The 26625-nt window shown below is 44.4% G+C and overlaps 1 protein-coding gene across 3 annotated transcripts; it reads right to left on the bottom strand.

The window, feature by feature from the left end:
- Positions 1-232: 232 nt before the first annotated feature.
- LOC106604685 (protocadherin-10) lies at positions 233-17759 on the bottom strand. 3 transcript variants are annotated; one of them, XM_014199590.2, is made up of 5 exons: positions 14869-17759; positions 13577-13635; positions 13092-13198; positions 5692-6048; positions 233-2660 (listed from the first exon to the last, which is right to left on the bottom strand). In XM_014199590.2, exons 1-5 carry the CDS (start codon positions 17203-17205, stop codon positions 2641-2643), a joined length of 2880 nt encoding a protein of 959 aa, XP_014055065.1. In that variant the 5' UTR covers positions 17206-17759; the 3' UTR covers positions 233-2640. The 3 variants fall into 3 exon arrangements, with proteins under 3 accessions (XP_014055065.1, XP_014055064.1, XP_014055063.1); XM_014199589.2 differs by having other exon boundaries at positions 5891-6048; positions 14704-17739; XM_014199588.2 differs by having other exon boundaries at positions 14704-17735.
- Positions 17760-26625: the final 8866 nt, after the last annotated feature.

Below are 26625 nucleotides of genomic sequence, written 5' to 3'. Positions count from 1 at the left end.
TACTCTTATGCTTTTATCATTTGGATCCTTGTGTTCATAAATACATGCAGAAAATAAAACTTTTGGAACATGAAAGAGATTAACCTGAGTGACTGAGGTCAAATATAATGGGTTCCATTTAGGAAGAAAGGAGACATGATTATACCGTTCATCAAAGTTTCCTTCTAAATCTAAGCAGAACAGAGCTGATAGTTATGCCCTCATTACGCTGGAATAAAGGATAGTCAAGAGGCAGATTTCAACTCATTTTATTTATATTTATTCTACATGTATATTTCCAATTGTTACTTAAAAATGGAATAAATATGAACTCGGTAAAGATGTTGTACATGTTAGGTTTTTGATGTAGACTGTGAGCCAAAGATTAATATAGATTTTAATACCTCCTGTTTATCAGATTTGAACACATCTCTGGTGGGAAAAACATCAATGAATATTCAAACATGTGAGATTATAAAGGATTACATGTAATTATGTCTCTCATTTAGACTCTGCTATTGGTTAGTCACCATCTGTAGCTAATATCTTATTCCACCTTGTTTATGTGCCGTTACTGCCACTTCAGGAAGATTACACATGTACTGTTCAATTGAAGACAGAAGTTTAATCTTAAACACTTGTTCTGTGTGAAAAGAATAGATTAAAAAAACATGTCATTTTTTTTAGATTAGGTTTTAGCGAGGAAACGCACCAGACTGACAAACAACTGAAAGAAGCATGTGGACACAGTGTGTTAGTTAACATATGCCGTCATTGTGTGGCCTATATAGGCATTTCTCACCACTCACATATAAACATAGATTTTCTATGATTTCTCTTTAGCGGTTGTCAAAATGGGGAACTCCATTGAAAGCCGATGAACGTGGGTGTCCAATTGAGACGTGTAATCTTCCAGAACTGCAGCATGTTTTCTATAACCGAACTGTGCCTGGAGTCGTTCTGTGCATCCTTCCTCCATTCAGACGCTGTCAAAAAGCCTCCCTTTCAAAATAACATGTCCTTACCGTGTATCTGTCACTAGATGGAAAGAATCACAAGGGGTGTATGTAAAATCAAGAGTAATAGAGAATGTGAAAACAACCTTACCATATCCTATAAAACAGGTGACACTATACAGAGTAAAATATGAATTGAAATGATCTGAGGACGCTGACATACAATAAATATACATTGGGAGTAGAGGTCAGGATATCAGCCATTCCCTTCGCTGTGATTGAATGTAAACCTGCCCGAGTTATAGAAAATCAAACAACATGAGACAAACCGTACATTTCTCATTTTTTGATTTATTGTTGGCATAACGGTGTGTGTGTGTGAGAGTCTGCGTATGTGAGTGTGTGGATGTGTGTGCATGTGTATGTGAGTGTGTGTATGTGCGCATATTTGATTTTGCACTGCAAGTGCACAACACCTTTCATTACATGGCCACTTTTTGTTTTGTTCTTTTTAATTGACCCTTTTTTTTGGTTACAATAACACAGAATTACCATGGAATTCAATCTAAATTATTACCGCCTTTTTATTTATAGACATGAGTTTCAACTTTCAATATCCAAATAAAAAAAATGAAATCAAACCGGATGAAAACGATCACGCGGCAGACAAGGCTGTTGTGTTTTCATGGTCAAGAACACCCCCGACATGTAAGATCGTCCCAAGCCTTCTACAGCACTTTAAGCAGCTTATGAACCTCTGTCTATACAGAATTGGAAACCCACCAAATGGATAGCACACCTTCAGAAAAAAGTATATATAGATAGATTTATATATAGATTTATATGCATTTTGAAGCTTTTCAAAAGAGTACATTAAACACTTCTCACATGATATAAACTACTAAACAGCTCAGAATTCAAAGGTGAAGCCCATCACTGTTCAGATCCACTATGTGATGAAAAAAAAGAAAAACAAAACTGAACTTGAAAATTCATAATCCAGCCCACAATCTTTCCTTATAAAGTTGAAGTACTTTAGATCTGAGGAGAAGACACCTGACCACACAAACTGAATAGAAAAACAGTCAAGTCTAAAACAGTGGTATTGCATTTAAAATGCACAAAAATCTCCTGTACAACTGGCTTCTGCTGTGAGTATAAACATCTAAAGGGCTCAGTGACGTCGATGTTCCTTTTCCAATTGGTTTTTCATTTTTGTAATTTTTTGTTGCTGTTCTTTTTTTTCCATTTTTTTCATTTTTTTTAAAGATGTACATTAGTGCTGTAAACAGGCACACATAGATTGGAGAGGAGGGATCCTCGTCCTCCTCCTCTTCCTTCTCCTCCCTCGTTCTCCCCCTCTATTAGTTCTGTTTTCAACTCTGTCTCAGTCCTGCTGAGAGCGGTGGGGTCCTCGTGCAGAGCCGACTGTCTGTCCGTCTCCTAACCCTGTCTCTCTGTCTGTCCCCACCACTTCCAACCCCTCCAGAGTCCAAAAGGTAGTAGTTTCCAAGGCCGGCAGTGTTCCAAGAGAATTCCGGAGGGAATGTTGTCCACAGAGTTCCATGTTACGTAGGGGGAATGTCAGTCAGACGTGGAACAGTTAAGGAGATGGAGTCTGGAACTTGATGCTCTTTTTAGTTTTTTGTTGTTTTGACTGATTGTGCAAAGTCATACGGTCTCTGGTATGTCCACGCGAAAGGAGCTAGCAAACCCCTTTCCTCGCTGCAAGAAGAGAACACATGCTGGTTAGGGGTCAAGTTTGTCTGAGAGAGAAAAGAAAAACAGACAATGCTTCTAGAGGAACCTTAATTTATTTACTCAGTGTTGTAAGACAGTCAATAAAACAAGGTTAGGAAGGTTAGGAAGCCCTTCATCCATTCTCTTCTAGAACCATTTATATCCACACTGTGAATTCTCTCATTGATAATGCGTGTGAATATGGGTCTGTGTCTCTGAGAATATTTCTTGCTCAATTTATTTAGGACAGCAACAATGGGTCTTAACTCAAATGGGCCACGGCCAACATGGAAACAAATGGAGCTCCCCCTCCCCCCACACCCCTTACCCCCAACACCCCCTTCTCCCCCTTCCCCAGGACAGCTCAACAATCCCCCAGCTAGCAGCAGCTCTATGTCATCTCTGTTTGATTAACGGTAATGACCGACCGCTGTCTCTGGCTACAAGGGGCTCTGTGTCTCCAGATGACTTTATCAGATTAGGGGAAAGGCACAGTCTCGTAGTATCATGAGGATTACCCCCCTCACCCCCACCCCCTCCTCACCCTTCCAGACTCCAATCCAAAATAAGACACAGCCTCTTAGTATCATGGGGACACCCCACCTTATCCCCCCCACCCACCCTACCAGACTCGCCTCCGAAATAAGACACAGACTCTTAGTATCATGAGGATACCCCCCCATCCCCCCTCTTCTTCCCCCTTCCAGACCCCCTGCCAGACATCCCCAAAATAAGGAATGTATTGTGGTGATTAGCTCTACGCCCATGTGTAGTCGCTGAGACAGAGAGGAGAAAAATAGGGGTTGAGACTGAGGGTCTATTGTAATTGACGAGAATTAAGGAGAATTTCAAGAGATTCTTGAGAGGTATCGATTTTCGAGAGATATTAATGTAATGTAAAAGAGCATATTTCTCATGTCTCGAAAGCTACCTCTAGAGGTCACGTACAACACTCGCCCAACAGTTGCCCCCCTCTATGCAGGGCAATGTAAACAGAATTGTTTCATTGAGCCCAACATTCATATGGTAAAAATATTAATAGCAGAGCAAGGTTTTTGAAACAGTTGTAACGTATAAACATCATCCTTATATTTGAGACATGTTTTATAGGTATTTTTTCCTGAAATTGCAGTAGCCTATTACATTCTAAGGAAATGGAGTCTGGATCTTGAGGGTCCCAAGTGGCGCAGCGGTCTAAGGCACTGCATCTCAGTGCTCGAGGCGTCACTACAGACCCTGGTTCGATTTGAGGCTGTATCACAACTGGTCGTGATTGGGAGTCCCATAGGGCGGTGCACAATTGGCCTAGCGTCATCCGGGTTAGGGTTTGGCTGGGGTAGGCCGTCATTGTAAATAATAATTTGTTCTTAACTGACTTGCCTAGTTAAATAAAGTTTAAATCAAATTAAAATAAATACATTCTGAAAATGTCGCTGTATCTTTAAGAAAGGGAGTTTTCCCCTTGGTTGCTCTGAGCCACCATCCAGGCAAGACGCACGCAGCAAGAAACTGATCAACTCACCAGAGGAATTATCAACATTTTCAGTTGCTATTTTGAGTTTACCTCATATAATGACTTCCATGATATTGATCAAATGAAGCCTGGTTTGTTCTAATGTAACTTTTAATATGCTGAAACTGTACTTGTGTGTGTGTGTATATATATATATATATATGAGAGAGGTAAACATTAATGTTTGATATGTTAGCTAATGTTACTAGCGAGCATAGCTAGCTAGCTGTGTTATTGTCTTGCAAGCTACATTTAGCTCATCCGTGTACCAACGAGCAAATAGTTGCATTATTCAATTAAGTGATATGGTTTGATTGCATTATTCAAGAGTGTAGATAATATGTTATAGAGGAAAAGATGCTCGCATTGTCGAATAGTTTGTTGCAAGCTTACTGGCTAGTCAGTGGCTACTTTGATACTGATAATTACGGTAGATTTGGAGCTGCAGAGCAAGAATGTCACATTGCCAGCCAGAACAAAAGGTAAGGCAAGGATGTAATGTAAATTGAAACGTTTATGTACATATTACGTAACTTGAGATCTCATCACGCTGCCTCTCCTTAAATGTTTGTCAATGAGAATAGCCTCTGAGAGAGGAAGGTGACATCTTTATCTTTATGGAGTCTCTACCTCATCTGTATTCATCAGATGTAGTGCCCCATGCTGCGGCTGTGAATTACAGTGGTACGGGAGACTCCAGCAGGTTGAGAATTCTTTTAGCAAGTTCTGATGAGCGGTGAAAGAACGTGCAACTCTTAAGGCAGTGCTGACAAAATTATAATTAAGCATTATCACCAAATTGCAGTGATGAGGATGTCTCTCTTTGTGCCCTTTGAAAAGGGAGTTTGGAACCAGAAATTCCCCATGGAAATACGCCTGCTCCTTCCTCTGCTTTCCCTGATTATCTTAAACGGTTTTGATCCTAGGAGCTAGAGTAATACCGTCAGAAGAATAGGAGCGAGAGGGTAATCTCTTAGCCTCTATTCTTTTCTGCAGATTAAAAACACTCCTTTTTTCATTCCCTTTCGGAGCAAAGGAAGCATCGTGTATATTAACACACCCATCTCCCCATAATGGGACAAATCATCCATCATTTCAACGTTTCAGCGATGTCAAAACTCTCCTATGGATTCCAACCTCTACTCTAATTGATCATGGCACATTAAATTGAAAAGGCACATAGATGGGGCTGCTGCTGGTGGTGGAAGGAGGGAGTGAATTGATATAGAAGACTGTGACGGAGGATAAGATCATCACAGATAGAGAGAGCGATAATGAAGATGTGTGAAAGGAAGAGAGAGAGAGAGAGTTAACGACTGTCAAGAGGGTAAATTAGATGGGTCAGCGCACGTGAAAGAATTTCATGGCACTTCCAGCCAATGGGGGAAGAAATATAATTCAATTTTTTTTTGCATTGTTCAAGTCAATCATCAGATCAGGGTTGTTTGGTTGAGAGAATAGAGTGGGTTAGCTACAGAGCTGCCGTGCAAAGCGGATACTCACTCAAATAGGCAGGTTTGTAAGGCGCTCGCGTGCTAGACAGAAGTGCCTCAAACGCTTTCCTCTCTAACTTGGCTTGGTTGGCGTGGGTGGCATGGTGGTGGCTGAGGTGGAGGTGGTTTTGGTGGTGGTGGCTGAGGGGGGTCTCTTTGCCAAAGGTGGAGAATGACTTATCGCCCGTTTGCTCTTGGCTTTCAAATACCTCAGTGTCGGGCACGGAGTCCATGCCTGGCACGTGCAGGTTGCTGCGGTAGTCTGCTGCCTGGCGCCCGTCGGAGGGCACAAAGGAGGGCATCCAACAGCGGTCGGAGTGTCCCAGTGCCTTGCACTCCTCCGTGCAGTTAGAGAAGAGATCAGTGCCTGGGGAGGGGAACGAGGGAGGAGAGATGGAGAGAGAGAAAAGACAGTTAGAGAAGAGATCAGTGCCTGGGGAGGGGAACGAGGGAGGAGAGATGGAGAGAGAGAAAAGACAGTTAGAGAAGAGATCAGTGCCTGGGGAGGGGAACGAGGGAGGAGAGATGGAGAGAGAGAAAAGACAGTTAGAGAAGAGATCAGTGCCTGGGGAGGGGAACGAGGGAGGAGAGATGGAGAGAGAGAAAAGACAGTTAGAGAAGAGATCAGTGCCTGGGGAGGGGAACGAGGGAGGAGAGATGGAGAGAGAGAAAAGACAGTTAGAGAAGAGATCAGTGCCTGGGGAGGGGAACGAGGGAGGAGAGATGGAAAGACAGAGGTCATAAAGGTAATAATCAATTAATCTTGAAACAAGACAAAAAAGGAAGCAGGGGAAACGTGCACACACACACACTCACTCACTCGCTGCTGCTGTGTGTGTACGTGCGCGCATGCACGTGTAGACTCAGATCTCTAATTCTTCATTGCAGGGTTCTCTTTTTCACCATACAAGTTCAAAGGAAACAGCACCATACGTGGAGAGATAAACTCTCAGCCTCGCAGAACAGCAAACACACCACTAGAAAGCCCAGCATGCACAGGGAAAGGTCACGAGGTTATCGTCTTCCTCGTTCTACCTCATCTTTCTACCGATACACTAAGGAGAGATTCAAATAAAAACAGCCCTTTGTGAAAACCAACCAAAATTGCTAAAATACATTTGCACGACACCAAGTCAATAATCAAGTTTGCTGACGACGCCACAGTTGTAGGCCTGATAACCAACAACGACGAGTCAGCCTATAGGGAAGAGGTAAGTGAAAGTCAGTAAAACAAAATAGTTGATTGTTACAGAGGAGGGAACATGCCCCGATCCACATCAACGGTATTAGAGAGAGTCAGTAGTTTTAATTTCCTCACTGTGGACTTGGACCAACAACATCACCACTCTTGTCAAGAGGTGCCAACAGTGTCTCTACTTCCTAAGGTGGCAGAATAAATTTGGGATGCCAACCCTTGTCCTCTCCAAATACTTCCACTGCACCATCGAGAGCGTCCTGACCGGTTGCATCACGGCCTGGTATGGGAATTAGTCTGTCCACGACCGCAATGCCCTCAAGCAGGTGATGAAGACGGCCCAGTGCATCATTGGGACCATGCTCCCACCCATCCAGGATTTACTCAAAATGGTGTCTGAGGAAGGCCCGCAGCATCATCAAGGACCCCCACACACCCTGTCGGGCAGATGAAATCGGAGCATGAGGTCTGATACCAACAGGCAAAGAGACAGTTTCTATCTACAAGCCATCAGACCGCGGGACACTTGAACTGGACTGACCACCTACTACTGATTCTCCACACCTTTACACACATGCCCTCACTCACACACTCTCACACACACACACACACACACACACACACACACACACACACACACACACACACACACACACACACACACACACACACACACACACACACACACAATTGCTGCTATCAGGCTCTTGTTATGATTGCTAAATACTGCACAATTTAAACACTTGCCTCCTAATCCCCCCTTCCCCAAAACACTCGTAAATATTGGACTATAAATTATGCCTGGTGTATTCATGTATTACGTAATGTGTGTGTAGTTTTTATAATTTTTTTGCCATTGGGAAATAGAGAAACAGGCCAGAATCATTGAATCATTGCTGTGACCCTCTGTGGTAGTTTCTCTCTGTGATATCTCAGCAGGTACGACTGGTCATGCAGAGTGAGAGACGTGTTTAAAACCATTAACACCACACTACTACACTCTCAGAGCTTCCTGTGACCAAGGTATTAGATCATTTAAACCACAGGCTGAAAAGTATTGGATTACTTTGGCTGCTCATGTCCTTCCAATTTGTCCATGCAATAACACCAGAAAAAAAAGTCAGCCCGAGTCCTTCAATGTTCTGTCAAAGAGGAAGTTCATTCTGAGTTCATTCTTCATGATAGTGCAAGTGAACCCATGAATAGCCCATCGTGTAACAAAAAAACCCAAATCAAATCAGTTTCTGATTAAATTCAGATAGATACTAATATTTTTGCACTAAGCAAAACCAGGATATTGCCTAACTTAATCTTAAAAGTCAATGTTTTAAGTCGTTTGATGTGTGTGTCTGAGTAAAACCCAAACTGCTCCCCAAGAGTATCCTCAGATAATCCTGTGGTACACAGACTGATTAGGCTTCAGACCTGTGGTGTGTGTGTGTGTGTGTGTGTGTGTGTGTGTGTGTGTGTGTGTGTGTGTGTGTGTGTGTGTGTGTGTGTGTGTGTGTGTGTGTGTGTGTGTGTGTGTGTGTGTGTGTGTGTGTGTGTGTGTGTGTGTGTGTTTCCACAGGTCAGCATTGGGGGAATTTGCTTTGTTACAAAGAGGATTAATTTGGCTCGCTAACAGCTTGGGAAAATGCTGAGCTTCCTAACGAGTGAGTTCCTTATTAAATATTAACGAACATCCACAAATACACCATCACATTGAGTGTCAGCACATACACAACAATGTAAAAAAGTTTGTATTATTTAATTATGTATCTACTAATACAGACTCCATAGATCATCAATTTACTCCTCATTTCAACAAGTGGTACCTGCATATTAGATATTCACCAAAGCAATGGGACAGTAACCTCTGACCCTGGATAATGAACATATTTCCATATCCAATAATCACAGGAGGAGGCTTGTGAATATCAATCTGTTTCGGATTTGGCATTTAGAAGCTGGAGAAGTGATAAGACACAGACTCACTCCGAGAAAAGCGTCTCTGCTAAAAAGCCAGATCAAGACATCTTGATATTTCTTGACATTTTAAGAAATGAGATATTCCCTGAGGAGTATTAGGTGTCTCTTCAGAAAAAAAGAGGAAAGTAAAAAATGGAATAAAATAAAAGAATTGACCTGCCCTCAGTAAAGAATTGACCTGCCCTCAGTAAAGAATTGACCTGCCCTCAGTAAAGAATTGACCTGCCCTCAGTAAAGAATAGACCTGCCCTCAGTAAAGAATTGACCTGCCCTCAGTAAAGAATTGACCTGCCCTCAGTAAAGAATTGACCTGCCCTCAGTAAAGAATAGACCTGCCCTCAGTAAAGAATTGACCTGCCCTCAGTAAAGAATTGACCTGCCCTCAGTAAAGAATAGACCTGCCCTCAGTAAAGAATAGACCTGCCCTCGGTAAAGAATAGACCTGCCCTCGGTAAAGAATTGACCTGCCCTCGGTAAAGAATAGACCTGCCCTCGGTAAAGAATTGACCTGCCCTCAGTAAAGAATTGACCTGCCCTCAGTAAAGAATAGACCTGCCCTCAGTAAAGAATTGACCTGCCCTCAGTAAAGAATAGACCTGCCCTTGGTAAAGAATTGACCTGCCCTCGGTAAAGAATAGACCTGCCCTCGGTAAAGAATTGACCTGCCCTCAGTAAAGAATAGACCTGCCCTCGGTAAAGAATTGACCTGCCCTCGGTAAAGAATTGACCTGCCCTCGGTAAAGAATTGACCTGCCCTCGGTAAAGAATAGACCTATCCTCGGCAAAGAATTGACCTGCCCTCGGCAAAGAATTGACCTGCCCTCGGTAAAGAATAGACCTGCCCTCGGTAAAGAATTGACCTGACCTCGGAAAAGAATTGACCTGCCCTCGGTAAAGAATTGACCTGCCCTCGGTAAAGAATTGACCTGACCTCGGTAAAGAATAGACCTGCCCTCAGTAAAGAATAGACCTGACCTCGGTAAAGAATTGACCTGCACTCGGTAAAGAATTGACCTGCCCTCGGTAAAGAATTGACCTGCCCTCGGTAAAGAATTGACCTGACCTCGGTAAAGAATTGACCTGCCCTCGGTAAAGAATTGACCTGCCCTCAGTAAAGAATTGACCTGCTCTCAGTAAAGAATTGACCTGCCCTCAGTAAAGAATTGACCTGCCCTCAGTAAAGAATTGACCTGACCTCAGTAAAGAATTGACCTGCTCTCAGTAAAGAATTGACCTGCCCTCAGTAAAGAATTGACCTGCCCTCAGTAAAGAATTGACCTGCCCTCAGTAAAACTGAAAGTTTAATAAAAGATGTGAACCGAAACCAACAATATTTATGGGCCTTAGTACTTTAACGATTTTAAGGAACAAACATGAGTCTACAGTACATCAGTCTGACTTCAATATGCACTGAAAGCACTGTCAAAAAGTATCCCCTATATCCAAACAAAGATAAAGAGAGGGAGAGAGGGATGGGAGAGAGGAATGGGAGAGATAGAGGGAGAGAGAGAGAGCGAGAGAGATATTTCCCTCAGATTACACAGATCCACAAAGAATTTGAAAACAAACCCAATTTTGATAAATACCCATATCTACTGTGAGAAATACCACAGTGTGCCATCACAGCAGCAATATTTCTGACCTGTTGCCACAAGAAAAGGGCAACCAGTGAAGAACAAATACCATCGTAAATACAACCAATATTTATGTTTATTTTTTTTACCTTTTGTACTATTTGCATATCGTTAACAACAATATTTCACTATTTGCTTTGGCAATGTAAACATATGGTTTCCATGCCAATAAAGCCCTTTGAATTGGGGGGGAGAGAGAGAAAAATGTAAATTGTTAGAACGAGAGAGACTGTGTAAATGCACTGACCCCCTACTTTAATGCGTCCTTCATTTGGTCATTGGTATGCAGAGGTCTGAAAATGAATGACTGCTCAGCAAGAATATACAAATAGCATATATTACCACCTCGATAAAGTGAACCACGGGCCTAAGGATCTGGATGGGGAATGGGAGGATGGAGGGGGAAATAGGGAGGTGGGAGGGAGTGCTAACTCCAACGCTCCCAAACAGTAGGGTGACAGTCTATCCATAGTAACTATGACAACAGTCTATAGAAGACAGGCTATCATCTCTGATACCATCACAGTAACTCCACTGCTTAAATCCATCTAATATCAACAAACATTTCTTCACCTAAATGATCATCATTGTTTAGTCTCTAATCACAATCATAATGCTATAATTAAGCAATAAAGCACGAGGCGGTGAGGTATTTGGCCAATGTACCATGTCTAAGGACTGTTCTCTAGATTGGCCATATACCACAAACCCCCTTATTGCTATTATAAACTGGTTACTAACATAATTGGATCAGTAAAAAGTCATTTTTTGTCATGCCCATGGTATGTGGTCTGATATACCACGTCATTCAGCCAATCAGCATTCAGGGCTTGAACCACCCGGTTTATAATTAACCTATCATTCACCCTCACCTCATTCAATTAAGGAATTGTTAATGAAAATGTTGAATAAAAGATAAACTGACACAAATGAAAGATCCAACTGAGAAAAATCCTGAGGTTCTAGCATCTCTGCTTGTCACAAACTCAATTATCACTTAGCAAATAGCACAGCAGACAGTTATGTCTAAGTATCGTGCAAGCAGAGAACAATAAGCCACAGCATAAACAATCCTAATCAAACAAAGACTTAACGCACAGCAATTCATCTGTTTAAATTCATCTGTTCATCTGTAAGTTGTCCGATAATTTCAGAACAAAGCAACAGTAGCCTATTGCCATACAACGGTACTCAAAGTCAAAAGCAAAGACAGCAAGTTCACTAAACACCGTGCCATAGAGTCATCACTTAGCATTAGGAGTCTGGTCAAGCCCTGCATGAAGGAAAGAAGGGTTCAATTAAAAAGGAAGTATAGCTCCTGTACTGTCTATATAGAAGTAGCTTGTACTACCTATCATATAGGCCCTATGGCTCAAATTGAATATGTAGCATGATATAAACTACCTTGCTAAGTGACATGCCTTTTGGTTGAACATTATAGGGGTTCCATCTGACAAGTGACTTGTATAAATGAGTCCACGCTAACTAGATGCATCATACATTTAAAGTGGTCTAAATAAAATAGGACGCTTCCCTTTAAACTTCAGTGTATATCCACAGACTTAAAATAGTGACATTATTATTTCTAGACGTGGCTTATTTCGCATGCTGTGGGTTCATCCCCAAGGGCAGACCTTGTTGCTTTCCAAAAAACATGGGCATAGACACACACAGACAGGGCTGGACCAAAACAATCGCAAGGATGAATGCAGGGATAACTACATTCAAAGCTCAGAAGCCCAATTTGTGTATGTGAACCTTTAGGTGGAACAGATAAAACGACAATGTGGACGGTGGAATGCGATCGGGCCGGTGGGGGCTCGGGGCGGGAAGGCAGAGCCCAGTCAATGAATGAATCGTTTGTTTGTTTGCGCCCGCAACCAGTTTGGTCCCGTTCCCACACCACACCGACCAATGACAAGCCAACCGGTCCTCGTTAGAAATTCCGTCACGTACCCATCAAGTGGTCTCTAGCATGGATTTAGCAGCGGGCCCTCCCTCATTAACGACCCTGCATATTTACTAACAACAGGATTAAGTTCAGCAGCGCGTCATTGTCCCTCAGAACATTTCCCATGTTCAAAACAATAAAGAGATTGAGCTACAGCCAGGAGAGAGCGAGTTCACAAACACACGACGACTAGAATATAGGCCTACCAAAAACAACCCGTTCTTACAGTAGCCTAAGCTAGAGAAGTTTGTATATCACATGCTGGTAGAAAAACACTCAAGGCTATATTTCATAAATCCTAAGCACATTTCCAATATTTGAGATGGTGAGAATGAGTAGGCTATGACACGACCGGGCAGTCGCGAACTCTGAAAGTAGTCGAGATTTGGCAGAGCGCAGTGTGCAGTGAGTCGCTTTCCGTTCAGCACCACAATCGGAAGATAACAACGCGGTGACATTATAGACACGCAGCAGGCGCGGATAACATTCTTAAGGCTAAAAGTGACTATTGGCCTCGAAACACACCGTGATCGATCGATCAGCACCATGGACAGATACCACGCCATACAACACTGTCATCGCCCACTGTGGTGCTTTAAATGAAAAAATAAGACATCAAAAGCCGCACAACCAGCCAAGAACTAACAAACTCGACTTACCGGTAGAGTGACCTCGATTGGTGGCGTCATGGTCACTGTCGCCTTGCTCGCTGTCACCATGACCACTGTCTTTAGAGCTTACGAGATCCGCTTCTTGGAAAGCCGAACTGACAGATAAGAGGAGAAGAATAGAAAACATGATTTAATGTATTGAAGATAGTGGAGGCCTATTTTTATTTTCAAACGTACGTTAAAATAAAAAATATGTTAGAATAAAACATGAATCACTTTTATTTTCACCGTCTTCATCATCATCATCATTCATTCCTTATCCTGCACTTCATTATCATCAACATAGACTGAGAGTGCATACACAGGTGGGCAGCAGCAGAGAAAGTCAATTAACCAGTATTAGGTATTGAGCCATGTTGGCATGGTTGTGTTTTGTAGTCTCTCCCCTCTGGCATTGAATGGCCACTTTAAACAACACTCTCAATCACGTCACTCAGGCTGCTGGCAGGGCACCAGGTGCGCATGCTCGTTACCTGTTCACACGCCGAGGTCTGTCCACCAGGTAACTGAGCTCGGCTCGCTGGTGTTTGGTCTGAAAGAGAAGCACGAGACATTTTGAGTTTGGGGCGCGGTGGCATTTTATTATCAAACAATTTTCCTGAGATTTAAAATACAAAATAACAACAAGAAATATGGTACATGACATTGATAGTTTTGATATTGACGTTAGATTTGACGTGATTGCTGATGTTCGACAACGAAACGTCTCATATCTATATTTTGAGAGGAGTCGATTTAAGCCTCCTAGCCAACAGCATCTATATACTACCAAAGAGAAAATTAAGTGGTGCACCTATTCAGGCTGGCTGAACTATAGACGGATCTTTGTTCTTGTGCGACTCAGCACGATCGTGACTGGTGTGCGAAATATGTGTATTCTCACAAGGGACACGGTCATTGCGCATGACAACACACACACACACACACACACACACACACACACACACACACACACACACACACACACACACACACACACACACACACACACACACACACACACACACACACACACACACACACAAACACATATGCAGACACACACACACACATGAAGACACACACACACACACACACACACACAACTCCAGCCTTCAAGGCACCCATGCATTATCCTGATGTATTATTATATTACTCAAAATCCATCTTATTTTAAAAGCACGACAAAACCACTTCTGAGCAGAACATAAACATGCGATCATTACTATTCCAATGATAATCTCCCTCGGGACTGCCAACGGCAACATGTCAGCAACTAGTAATCATTTTGGGTTGAATTGTCGTTAACGGAAATAAATAGCAATATATGCAGACTTATGTGTCAGGCGAAATAACAAACGTATTTGTGAGGGGCTCTACTAAAACAATGGGTGATGCAACATATAGAAAGTTAACGTCGATGTTAGGGACACTTAAACTACATTCTCTAATAATGCGGAATGCAGATTATATTTCATATTTGATCCACATACTAATAGCAGCAGTGAGACTTTTTTTTAGACAAGCACATGTTGCAGTTATCACACTCTATATATCTAATATAGGGATAGCAAGTACATGCTGGGGGTATTGGAGTTTAAAGGTATGAGGGGACTCTTACCTCGCTTGATAAAATGCTGCCGTTTGATATGATGTCAGGCTGCTGGTCAGTGTACCCTGTCACTATGGCCCCGCACGGGTTGTGTTCCGTGTCTGTGCTCCTAGATGGGCTACACGGCTTTAGGAACATTAGGTCGGTTTTGGCCGACTCCGGAGTCAGACATACCTGGTAGCAATAGTTCTGATTTTGGTGGTGAGAGCCGAAGCTCCCGGACTCTTCCACTGGCACCTGGGCTGTACCGGCCCCGGTGACGTTGGCGCTCTGCACCAGCATTATATCGGACTTGCTGAGCTTTTTCTTGCGGGCTCGCGCATGCCTGCTGCAGCATGTGGCGCACCCAAGGCAGCAATCACTGGTGAGGCACGTGTAGATGTTGAGCTTTTTGTCCTTCTGACAGCGCACGGCCAGCACGATCATAGCCAGGAGGAAGATGAAGGAGACGGAGCCCAGGGCGATGATGAGGATGAGGGTGAGGTCCAGCGATGTCTCCTTGGACTTGGCGGTGCCCCTCTCCCGATGGTCCTCCACCACACTGTCCACCAGCACCACGAACACACTGGCGGTGGAGGAGAGGGGCGGCTGGCCGTGGTCCCTCACCTCTATCAACAGGTCATACATCTGGTTTGGGTCCCGCTTGGTGGAGACGCGCCGGGCAGTGCGCAATTCTCCTGTCCTCCAGTCCATGCGGAACATGCCGTTCTCGTTTCCCCGCTGGATGCTGTAGGAGAGCCGTGCGTTCTCTCCGTCGTCTGCATCCATGGCGATGATACGGGTTACTAGGTAGCCAGGCTCGGCGGAGCGGGGCAGAGGCTCTCTAGCAGTGCCATTTTTACCCAGAGGAGCAATAACGGAGGGAGGGTTGTCATTCTGGTCCACGATGATTACTTTGACCGTGGCGTTCGAGAAGAGCTCAGGGCTACCTGCATCTTTCGCCTGAACCATGAAAGTGAAGTCTTTTAACTGCTCGTAATCGAATGATCTGAGTGCGTAAAGGTAGCCGGTCTCTTCGTTGATTGACACGTATGTTTTCACAGACATACCCTGAATATCGCACTCCATTATGGAGTAACTAATGAGAGCGTTCTGTCCAACGTCTGGATCCAGAGCGGTCACAGCGTGGATATAAGCACCTGGCACATTGTTTTCAGTCACATACACATCATATATGGGCTGCGTAAACGTTGGCGCATTGTCATTTTCATCCGACACTTGCACTTTGATTGATTTACTGGTGGCAAGGGAAGGGGTCCCTGTATCCCTGGCAACTACAGTCACTGAATAAGAGTCAGCATTCTCTCTATTTAGGGGTCCATCTGTTACAATGGTGAAATAGTTCCTAAAGGAGGGTTTGAGTTTGAACGGGACGTCACCGAGGATTTCAACGTGAATCTTTCCGTTTTCCTCAGCATCTTTGTCAGTCACGCTCAGCAGGGCTATAACGGTGCCCGGGGCTGCCCTTTCACTCACCGACTCGGTCACTGTACTGAAGGTGATATCAGGAGCATTATCATTTACGTCCATTATTTTCACCAGAACTTTACAGTGCGCGGCCACGGCATTGGGTCCGAGATCTTTCGCCTGAACGAATATTTGATATAAACTGCTCTCCTCAAAATCCACCTCACTGCGTACCTCGATGCGTCCAGTGCGCGCGTCTATGGCGAACAGGTCCTTGACGCGGCTGGAGATGTGGTTACTGAATGAATACACTATCTCCCCATTCTGCCCCTCGTCTAAGTCGGTGGCGTTCAGTTGGATAACGAGGGTCCCCGTCGGTGTGTTCTCCTGAAGACTCACTGAGTACACTGGCTGGTCAAACACGGGCACGTTGTCGTTAGAATCCAGCACTTTGACCACCAGCAGAGCAGTGCCTGTCCGTGGCGGCTGGCCCCCGTCTACGGCAGTCAGCACATACCTGTGGGACGCCTGCTGCTCCCTGTCCAGCGACTTCTCTAGCACCAGTTCTGCGAATTTGTTACCGTCGGTCTGCGTCTGCACATCCAAGTAGAAGTAGTTATTGGTGGTGATGTCGTATGTGCGCAGCGCATTGGAACCCACGTCCGGATCGAATGCGCTCTCTAGGGGAAACCGTGTACCGGGGACTGCGCTCTCCGAGATCTCTACTGTGATGTCGGTTTCGGGGAAGCTGGGCGGATTGTCATTGATATCCACGACCTCTATCTCCACGCGGAACAGCTCGAGTGGGTTCTCCAAAAACACTTCAAGGTGTAAAAGACAGCTGGCACTCTGCTTGCAGATCTGCTCCCGGTCAATTTTCTCGTTGATGAACAGAATCCCGTTCTCCATGTTCACTTCCAGGTACGGCGTCCGCGAGCTGGGCACAACCTGGAAGCGGCGTGAGGCAATTTTGGTCATGTCCAGTCCCAGGTCCTCGGCGATATTCCCCACGAACGTGCCGTGTCCAGCCTCCTCCGGCACAGAGTAGCGTATCTGCGAGACCACTCCATCCGTGATACACAGCAAAAGGAATAGCACAATCATCGCCAAAGAACAAGTGCACTTGGAGAAAAGAAATCCTATCCTTTTTTATTTAAAGCGTCAATTCCCATTACCCTTAGTCCAAGGAAAGTCCCCAAAATGTAGAAGGCTTTTGGATATTTGTTTTCCTTTTAGTAGTCCCGTCAACCATGGACCTTCTTGTTTGTGATATTCAATGCAGGTTTGATTACCCCCAAATCCTGTCTTCACTGCCGAGATCAACAAGCTCTCGGCTGCTTCAGATGCGCCTCGTTATGGCAGCAGTGCACATTCCAATGATGCGGAGTGTTCCTTAATAATAATAGTGAGGAGATGACTCTAAAAGCATAGGCCAAAAATCAATAAAAAATATAAAAAATCCGTACCATTAACGTAATCGAAGCTTTTTCCAACTATGCCAATTCTCAAACAGCCACTGTTATCTGATTTTTTTCTCTCTCTTCTCTCCAGTGATATCTGCTCCGTTTAGCGCACACACTGCAGCGGTCTCCTCTCCCACTATTGAATGCACTTCACTCAACTATTCGCTTTTTCCGCAGCGCACCTCCCCTACCAGCCAACGGGATCCTCGGACACCCGCTGAGCTCACTCCTGATTGGACGGTTGGGACGTCTGTCTATGCTGGATCTCGCTCACTGTGATGTGACGCTTCTAGCCCAGTTGCTTGTTCGAGCTGAATACCTGCCTGACGAGGAAGAGACATTTGGAAGAGTTGGGGTTTCATAGTTGTTTACGCGCAGTATACTGAAAGGGTCCTAAATTGTTTTCAACAAAAGCACAATACACAATAGCATTGGCTATTAGGAAAACAATAAAGAGTGTGCACACTATGTATAAATTCCCAGAAATGTATTAGGCAAACTCCCCAACACATTTCAAGGAGATTATACTTCCCATAGTGTAGCGACTCTATTTGAATAGCTTTCAGTTTACTCTCCGTTACTCAGCACCTCTAGCCTAACTTCTTTTGGGGTGTGGGCAATGCTCATGCCTTTTACTAGCCTATTACGAAAACAGAACGCAATAATTAATTCGATTATTATCATTGATTGATAGTTTATAGTTGTGTATGCTTCCTGCTAGGCGACGTGCGTAGACCGCTTGTGTGAGGATAATGTATTGACATGTGATATGTAGGAAACATGCCGGATATGCGTCAATCATTTATATTCTCATACAGTTTTAACCACCACAATGTGAGTATTGCTCATGCAGCCAAGAACCTCTGCAACTTCTCTCTGTAACTGCTCTCACACTAAATCTGGAGATTTGTGTGGAATCTTTCTGAGCCTCTGTCAAAGCAAGGCGCAAACCACAGACCTTACGCGCCCCCTAGCGGCCAAGAGAGAAACATAAAACCAAATCCACCGGTTCGCCCAGAACGAAACAAACCGGACCTATAAATAGTGTCCTACTCTAATTCACGCTCCCCATTGACACTCTCTCTATAAGAAGTCATAGGTTATACAACTCGTATTTTCTTTTGTGTGTTGTTGTTTTTGTTGATGTGAATATAACTAGGCTAGATTTTTTTTTAAAAACGAAACGAAGATCCCACATCACCGGGAGCTGTCCTTGACGTCAGACAGTAACATAATGCACATTCACAGGAAAGATACAGAATCGGCTCTGCACAGAATGTGATTCACACAAAGGTACAATTGATTGTAATTTCATTGGATTCTGACCTTCAACATTGAATAGCGTTGGAAAGGTTGACTAGTTAAATAAAGGTTAAATAAACATAAAAAAAAAACAAAAAAAGGTGTGCATTCTCAGATGATTACTGTAGGAATTATTCAATCCAATGAAAATATGAATAAGGCCATATAGATGCTATAGAATGCAGTATGTACCTTAGTCTGGATGAAGTGAATCCCCTCCTCTTGTTGTTGTAATTGTACTCATCAGAATGTACAAATGCTATGTCTGACGTCCAGCTTTAGACTGCCCATTGTGGTGAGTAGTACACTGGTGACACATCACGTATTGTGAAGCATAGATAGGATACTATTCTGGATGTACCTTTACTTCTAATGGAACAAAATGGATTCATCCCTATACTCTTACACAACAGCCTTTTCCTAGCACTGATCAGAAGGGACTTGATAGATTGCTTGCAGTGTATGGGGAGTCTGTTCCTTATATAAATGCCTCACAAATGTGTCATATAAAAACTATTCCTAACCTGGACCTCAGAGGTCTGTGTTTAAATAGGAAAGGAAACAAGAGAAGGATGGTTTTATACATTTGTTACTGGGAAACAGCCAATGAGTTGGTCAGTGTCTCCCTCCAATGGTTTAAGGTTAGGAATGAGACTGGGCAAGCTGATCCTAGATCTGTGCATGTGGGCTGATTCCACCCAGAGCCAAGTGTTCAGTGGGCATGGACTGATGAACACAGGTGATGAGGGGAACCTGTTCAGGCTGCCAGAGAACAACAGCTCCCCCTAGTGATCAACAACGGCACTATAACCTTTCTTCCCATTTAGCACTTCTTCCTTTATCGTCTTTGATCGAAAGAGGAGACGTTTAAGATTAATCCTGCGTAGGCTCCAGTAAAGAAACGTACCACATATTGGGAGAATGAGATTGGCTTCAGCAGCCAACTGCCAAAGCAAATCATAATATGACACAGGAGGGTAAGCATCAGATGCCTCCAAGAGGAGATTTCCTCCTAAAATCAAGTCAGATAAAATCAGAAGGATTATGGACAATTACTGATTGGAATATTATAATTCTGATTATCTATCAGGAAACAAGGTAAGACCCAAGTACAGACTGTGTGAAGTAACAATGTTTATTTTAACCACAGGTGCAGGCAAACGACACGTCAAGGCAGGCCGGTGTCGATAATCCAGAGTAGGAGCAAAGGTACAGGACGGCAGGCAGACTCAGGGTCAGGGACGGGCAGAGTGGTACAGATGGGCAGGTACAGGGTCAGGACATGCAAAGGTTAAAAAAAAACAGGAGGATGAGAAAAAGAGAGGCTGGGGAAAAGACAGGAGCTGACAGGACGAACGCTGGTAAGCCTGACAAACAAGATGTACTGGCAACAGACAAACAGAAAATGCAGCTATAAGTACACAGGGGGAAAAATGGGCGACACCTGGAGGGGGTGGAGACAAGCAAAAAGACAGGTGAAACAGATCAGGGTGTGACATTATCTCTCCCTCTCTCTCTGTGCATAGGAATGAAAGGCAAAGCGCCTCTCCTCAAACAGTGTTTTATATGTCCCAAAATAAACGCAGCTGTATTGTCAATGGCTTCTGCTCAATCTTCAGGATACACTACTGTAACAGCATGTGGTTTTTGACCCTTGAAGAAGCTTGCGGAGAGTGAGGTGATTGTTGGCTCAATGGATATCCACTCCACTGCCATTTTCCGACCTGTTTTGTGTCGCCCACTGCGTAAGACTCAGTACAGAAACATGGCTTTTTTTTACTGCGAGCTAGTTTCTATGGAGTCAGTACATGTGCAGTACTGTAGATGAGCAGTGTTCAATCCACCACTCCTTACTGACCACAACATACAACACAACCCACCACTCCCTACTGGCCACAACATACAACACAACCCACCACTCCTTACTGACCACAACATACAACACAATCCACCACTCCCTACAACACAACCCACCACTCCCTACTGGCCACAACATACAAAACAACCCACCACTCCCTACTGGCCACAACATACAACACAATCCACCACTCCCTACTGACCACAACATTCAACACAATCCACCACTCCTTACTGACCACAACATACAACACAATCCACCACTCCCTACTGACCACAACATACAACACAACCCACCACTCCCTACTGGCCACAACATACAACACAACCCACCACTCCCTACTGACCACAACATACAACACAACCCACCACTCCCTACTGGCCACAACATACAACACAACCCACCACTCCTTACTGACCACAACATACAACACAATCTACCACTCCCTACTGACCACAACATACAACACAATCCACCAGTCCCTACAACACAATCCACCACTCCCTACTGACCACAACATACAACACAACCCACCACTTCCTACTGGCCACAACATACAACACAATCCACCACTCCCTACAACATGCAACACAATCCACCACTCCCTACTGACCACAACATGCAACACAATCCACCACTCTCTACTGACCACAACATACAACACAATCCACCACTCCCTACAACACAATCCACCACTCCCTACTGGCCACAACATACAACACAATCCACCACTCCCTACAACATGCAACACAATCCACCACTCCCTACTGGCCACAACATACAACACAATCCACCACTCCCTACTGGCCACAACATACAACACAATCCACCACTCCCTACAACATGCAACACAATCCACCACTCCCTACTGACCACAACATGCAACACAATCCACCACTCCCTACAACACAATCCACCACTCCCTACTGGCCACAACATACAACACAATCCACCACTCCCTACTAGCCACAACATACAACACAATCCACCACTCCCTACTGGCCACAACATACAACACAATCCACCACTCCCTACAACATGCAACACAATCCACCACTTCCTACTAACCACAACATACAACACAATCCACCACTCCTTACTGACCACAACATACAACACAACCCACCACTCCCCACTGGCCACAACATACAACACAACCCACCACTCCCCACTGGCCACAACATACAACACAATCCACCACTCCCTACAACACAACCCACCACTCTCTACTGGCCACAACATACAACACAACCCACCACTCTCTACTGGCCATAACATACAACCCACCACTCTCTACTGGCCACAACATACAACACAACCCACCACTCCCTACTGACCACAACATACAACCCACCACTCCTTACTGACCACAACATACAACACAACCCACCACTTCCTACTGGCCACAACATACAACACAATCCACCACTCTCTACTGGCCACAACATACAACACAATCCACCACTCCCTACAACATGCAACACAATCCACCACTCCCTACTGACCACAACATACAACACAATCCACCACTTCCTACTGGACACAACATACAACACAATCCACCAGTCCCTACAACACAATCCACCACTCCCTACTGGCCACAACATACAACACAACCCACCACTCTCTACTGGCCATAACATACAACCCACCACTCTCTACTGGCCACAACATACAACCCACCACTCTCTACTGGCCACAACACAACCCACCACTTCCTACTGACCACAACATACAACACAACCCACCACTCCCTACTGACCACAACATACAACACAACCCACCACTCCCTACTGACCACAACATACAACACAACCCACCACTCCTTACTGACCACAACATACAACACAACCCACCACTTCCTACTGGCCACAACATACAACACAATCCACCACTCCCTACTGGCCACAACATACAACACAATCCACCACTCCTTACAACATGCAACACAATCCACCACTCCCTACTGGCCACAACATACAACACAATCCACCACTCCCTACTGGCCACAACATACAACACAATCCAGCTTCAAGGCATACAGTACAACCAGAGAACCAGGACACAGGAGAGCTGTATGTGGTTTCAATGTTTGATGGCCATATGTCTCAGCGTCACTCACTCCCTGTCTGTCTGCCTGCCTCTCCTGCTCTCCACACTTCAAGCTGAAGCCTCTGTCCCTCTCCCCAGAGGCTCCAAGCCCATATTGGTTTCACACTGTCTGTCTGGTGGAGGAGGCTTTTAGTCTTCTTCCTCTGGTGTTTGAATGATGCCACAGTGACAGGCACCATTCTGGACACGTGTGTTTGTGTGTGTGTGTGTGTGTGTGTGTGTGTGTGTGTCTGTGTCTGTGTGAATGTGAGTGTGTGTATGGTGAGAGAGGGATAGGAGGAGAGAAGGGAGGTGACACAACGAAACATTGTGATATTTTTTTGACGGTAGTTATTGTTTTAATTCAAAAGGACCCCTTTTAAAAAATGTAAACGTCTCTTCTGGAACTGGAATGTCATCTCCTGTCTGTGAGATGGGTTTGTGAATGTGGCTGTATGAGCGAAGGTGACAGGCGTCTGAAGGAAACTCAGACAAGGCTTTTAGAGTTCCCAGACAATGCAGTTGGTTCCTAGGCCACTATACTGGAGTGACAGTCGTGTTTAATCTCCATGAGGATAATGTAACGGGCCGGTCGAGTCCTCTCACTTCATATGGTAGTGCTAAGAGCCGTTTTCACTGGTCCACTGCATAGACTAGCGTAACATGAAGATGAGACATTCTTAAAAATGGACTAGTGTTGGCTTGGGTCATAAAATAGACACATTCACACTCCTGCATGAACCCATTCAACACAGGTTGTACACACACACACACAAACTTACTCCCTCACAAACAAATGAATCCAGTCATTATTTAACTATAATGGTCAAAAGGGAAAGAGCTGCATCAAAGGAATAGATTCAAATGAACCTCAGTGCTTGTCTAAGGGAGGAAAGCCTTCTTGTAGGTCAAGTAGTCATTTCTGTCCCTATTCTCTCTGCTATTCATCAAGATTAGACTCAGAGAGTGAATACAATATTCTCTCCCCACTCAGGTCTCGTCCTAATCACCAGACTCACAGAGGACAAAAAGAGCTAAGGAACACTGTGGCCAACCTCTACACTCAACTGTGTCCCAAATGACAACCTGTTCCCTACATTCCCCTTATGGGCCCTGGTCAAAAGTAGTGCTCTATATAGGGAATATGATGCAATTTGGGACGCACAGTCATTCTGTGGGCTGTTCTTGCAACGCAACAGAACAGAACAGAGGGAGACCTAATATGGACATGTAGTCAGGAAGACACAGACAATCAGCTACAGAAACAGAACAAACAACCGTAGAACTGTACGTCACACAGAAGGAGCCCTGTATAGGTCAAATACATGTGAACACTGTTTTTCAGAGATTCTAGAGTCCATTATAGAGACCATTATAGAGACAGTTATAGAGGTCATCAGAGAGGCCATCATATAGTGATGAAAAGAAAGAGAATCTCAGGGAATAACTGTAGCTAATGGATTACTTCAGCCAATGAACAACTAACTGTAGCCAATGAACAACTAACTGTAGCCAATGAACAACTAACTGTAGCCAATGAACTACTAACTGTAGCCAATGGAGTTCTATACATGCAGTATCTCACAAAAGTGAGTACCGTAATTTCCGGACTATTAAGCGCACCTGAATATAAGCCGCACCCACTGAATTTAGAAAAAAATATTATTTTGAACATAAATAAGCCACACATGTCTATAAGCCGCAGGTGCCTACCGGTACATTGAAACAAATTAACTTTACACAGGCTTTAACGAAACACGGCTTGTAACAAAAATAAACAGGCTTTAATGAAACACGGCTTGTAACAAAAAATAAAAAATTAGCAGTAAGCTTTAGTTGTCTTTTTGCACTGAGTCAATTCCTCACGCTGCGGTTTCCAACGTCTTATCATCGACTCATTAAGACTAAGCTCCCGTGCAGCAGCTCTATTTCCTTTTCCAACAGCCAGATCAATCGCCTTCAACTTGAAAGCTGCATCATATGCATTTCTCCGTGTCTTTACCTTGATGAGGGTGACAAAATGACAACCGTAATCAGAATGATGGGAAGTTTGAGAGCGCTCGATTTAATCTAATCTAAACAGTAAACAAAAAAGTTGTTTGACCTTAACCCGTTCGGCAATTTCATTGGTCTAATGAAAGCGTCATGCCTCCAAAAAAACTGAGCACGTCACAGAATGTTTTTTTGGAGAAAAAAAAATTGAAAGCGGGAATAATCCATATATTAGCCGCGTCATTGTTTAAGCCGCGAGGTTCAAAGCCTGGGAAAAAAGTTGCGGCTTATAGTCCGGAATTTACGGTACACCCCTCACATTTTTGTAAATATTTGAGTATATCTTTTCATGTGACAACACTGAAAAAAATGACACTTTGCTACAATGTAAAGTAGTGAGTGTACAGTTTGTATAACAGTGTAAATTTGCTGTCCCCTCAAAATAACAACACACAGCCGTTAATGTCTAAACCGCTGGCAACAAAAGTGAGTACACCCCTAAGTGAAAATATCCAAATTGGGCCCAAAGTGTCAATATTTTGTATGGCCACCATCATTTTCCAGCACTGCCTTAACCCTCTTGGGCATGGAGTTCACCAGAGCTTCACAGGTTGCCACTGGAGTCCTCTTCCACTCCTCCATGACGACGTCACAAAGCTGGTGGATGTTAGAGACCTTGCACTCCTCCACCTTCCGTTTGAGGATGCCCCACAGATGCTCAATAGGGTTTAGGTCTGGAGACATGCTTGGCCAGTCCATCACCTTTACCCTCAGCTTCTTTAGCAAGGCAGTGGTCGTCTTGGAGGTGGATTCGTTATCATGTTGGAATACTGCCCTGGGGCCGTTATCATGTTGGAATACTGCCCTGCGGCCCAGTCTCCGAAAGGAGGGGATCATGCTCTGCTTCAGTTTGTCACAGTACATGTTGGCATTCATGGTTCCCTCAATGAACTGTCGCTCCCCAGTGCCGGCAGCACTCATGCAGCCCCAGACCATGACACTCCCACCACCATGCTTGACTGTAGGCAAGACACACTTGTTTTTGTACTCCTCACCTGGTTGCCGCCACACACGCTTGACACCCTCTGAACCAAATAAGTTTATGTTGGTCTCATCAGACCACAGGACATGGTTCCAGTAATCCATGTCCTTAGTCTGCTTGTCTTCAGCAAACTGTTTGCGGACTTTCTTGTGCATCATCTTTAGAAGAGGCTTCCTTCTGGGACGACAGCCATGCAGACCAATTTGATGCAGTGTGCGGCATATGGTCTGAGCACTGACAGGCTGACCCCCCCCACCCCTTCAACCTCTGCAGCAACGCTGGCAGCACTCATACGTCTATTCCCCAAAGACAACCTCTGGATATGACGCTGAGCACGTGCACTCAACTTCTTTGGTCGACCATGGCGAGGCCTGTTCTGAGTGGAACCTGTCCTGTTAAACCGCTGTATGGTCTTGGCCACCGTGCTGCAGCTCAGTTTCAGGGTCTTGGCAATCTTCTTATAGCCCAGGCCATCTTTTTGTAGAGCAACAATTCTTTTTTTCAGATCCTCAGAGAGCTCTTTGCCATGAGGTGCCATGTTGAACTTCCAGTGACCAGTCAGTATGAGGGAGTGTGAGAGCGATGACACCAAATTTAACACACCTGCTCCCCATTCACACCTGAGACCTTGTAACACTAACGAGTCACATGACACCAGGGAGGGAAAATGGCTAATTGGGCCCAATTTGGACATTTTCACTTAGGAGTGTACTCACTTTTGTTGCCAGCGGTTTAGACATTAATGGCTGTGTGTTGAGTTATTTTGAGGGGACAGC

This window comes from Salmo salar, chromosome ssa05, assembly GCF_905237065.1.
Source record: "Salmo salar chromosome ssa05, Ssal_v3.1, whole genome shotgun sequence".
NCBI lineage: Eukaryota > Metazoa > Chordata > Actinopteri > Salmoniformes > Salmonidae > Salmo > Salmo salar.
The sequence above is the reverse complement of the archived record's forward strand: the minus strand, read 5'-3'. Positions and strand labels throughout refer to the sequence as shown.

Coding starts and splice junctions, on each gene's coding strand:
- LOC106604685 (XM_014199588.2), bottom strand. CDS start 17,205: ATGATTGTGCTATTCCTTTTGCTGTGTATCACGGATGGAGTGGTCTCG. Junction 6,049..13,091: donor CAATCGAGGTCACTCTACCG/GTAAGTCGAGTT, acceptor TCCCCTCCCCAG/GCACTGATCTCTTCTCTAAC. Junction 2,661..5,691: donor TTACAAACCTGCCTATTTGA/GTGAGTATCCGC, acceptor CTCTTCTTGCAG/CGAGGAAAGGGGTTTGCTAG.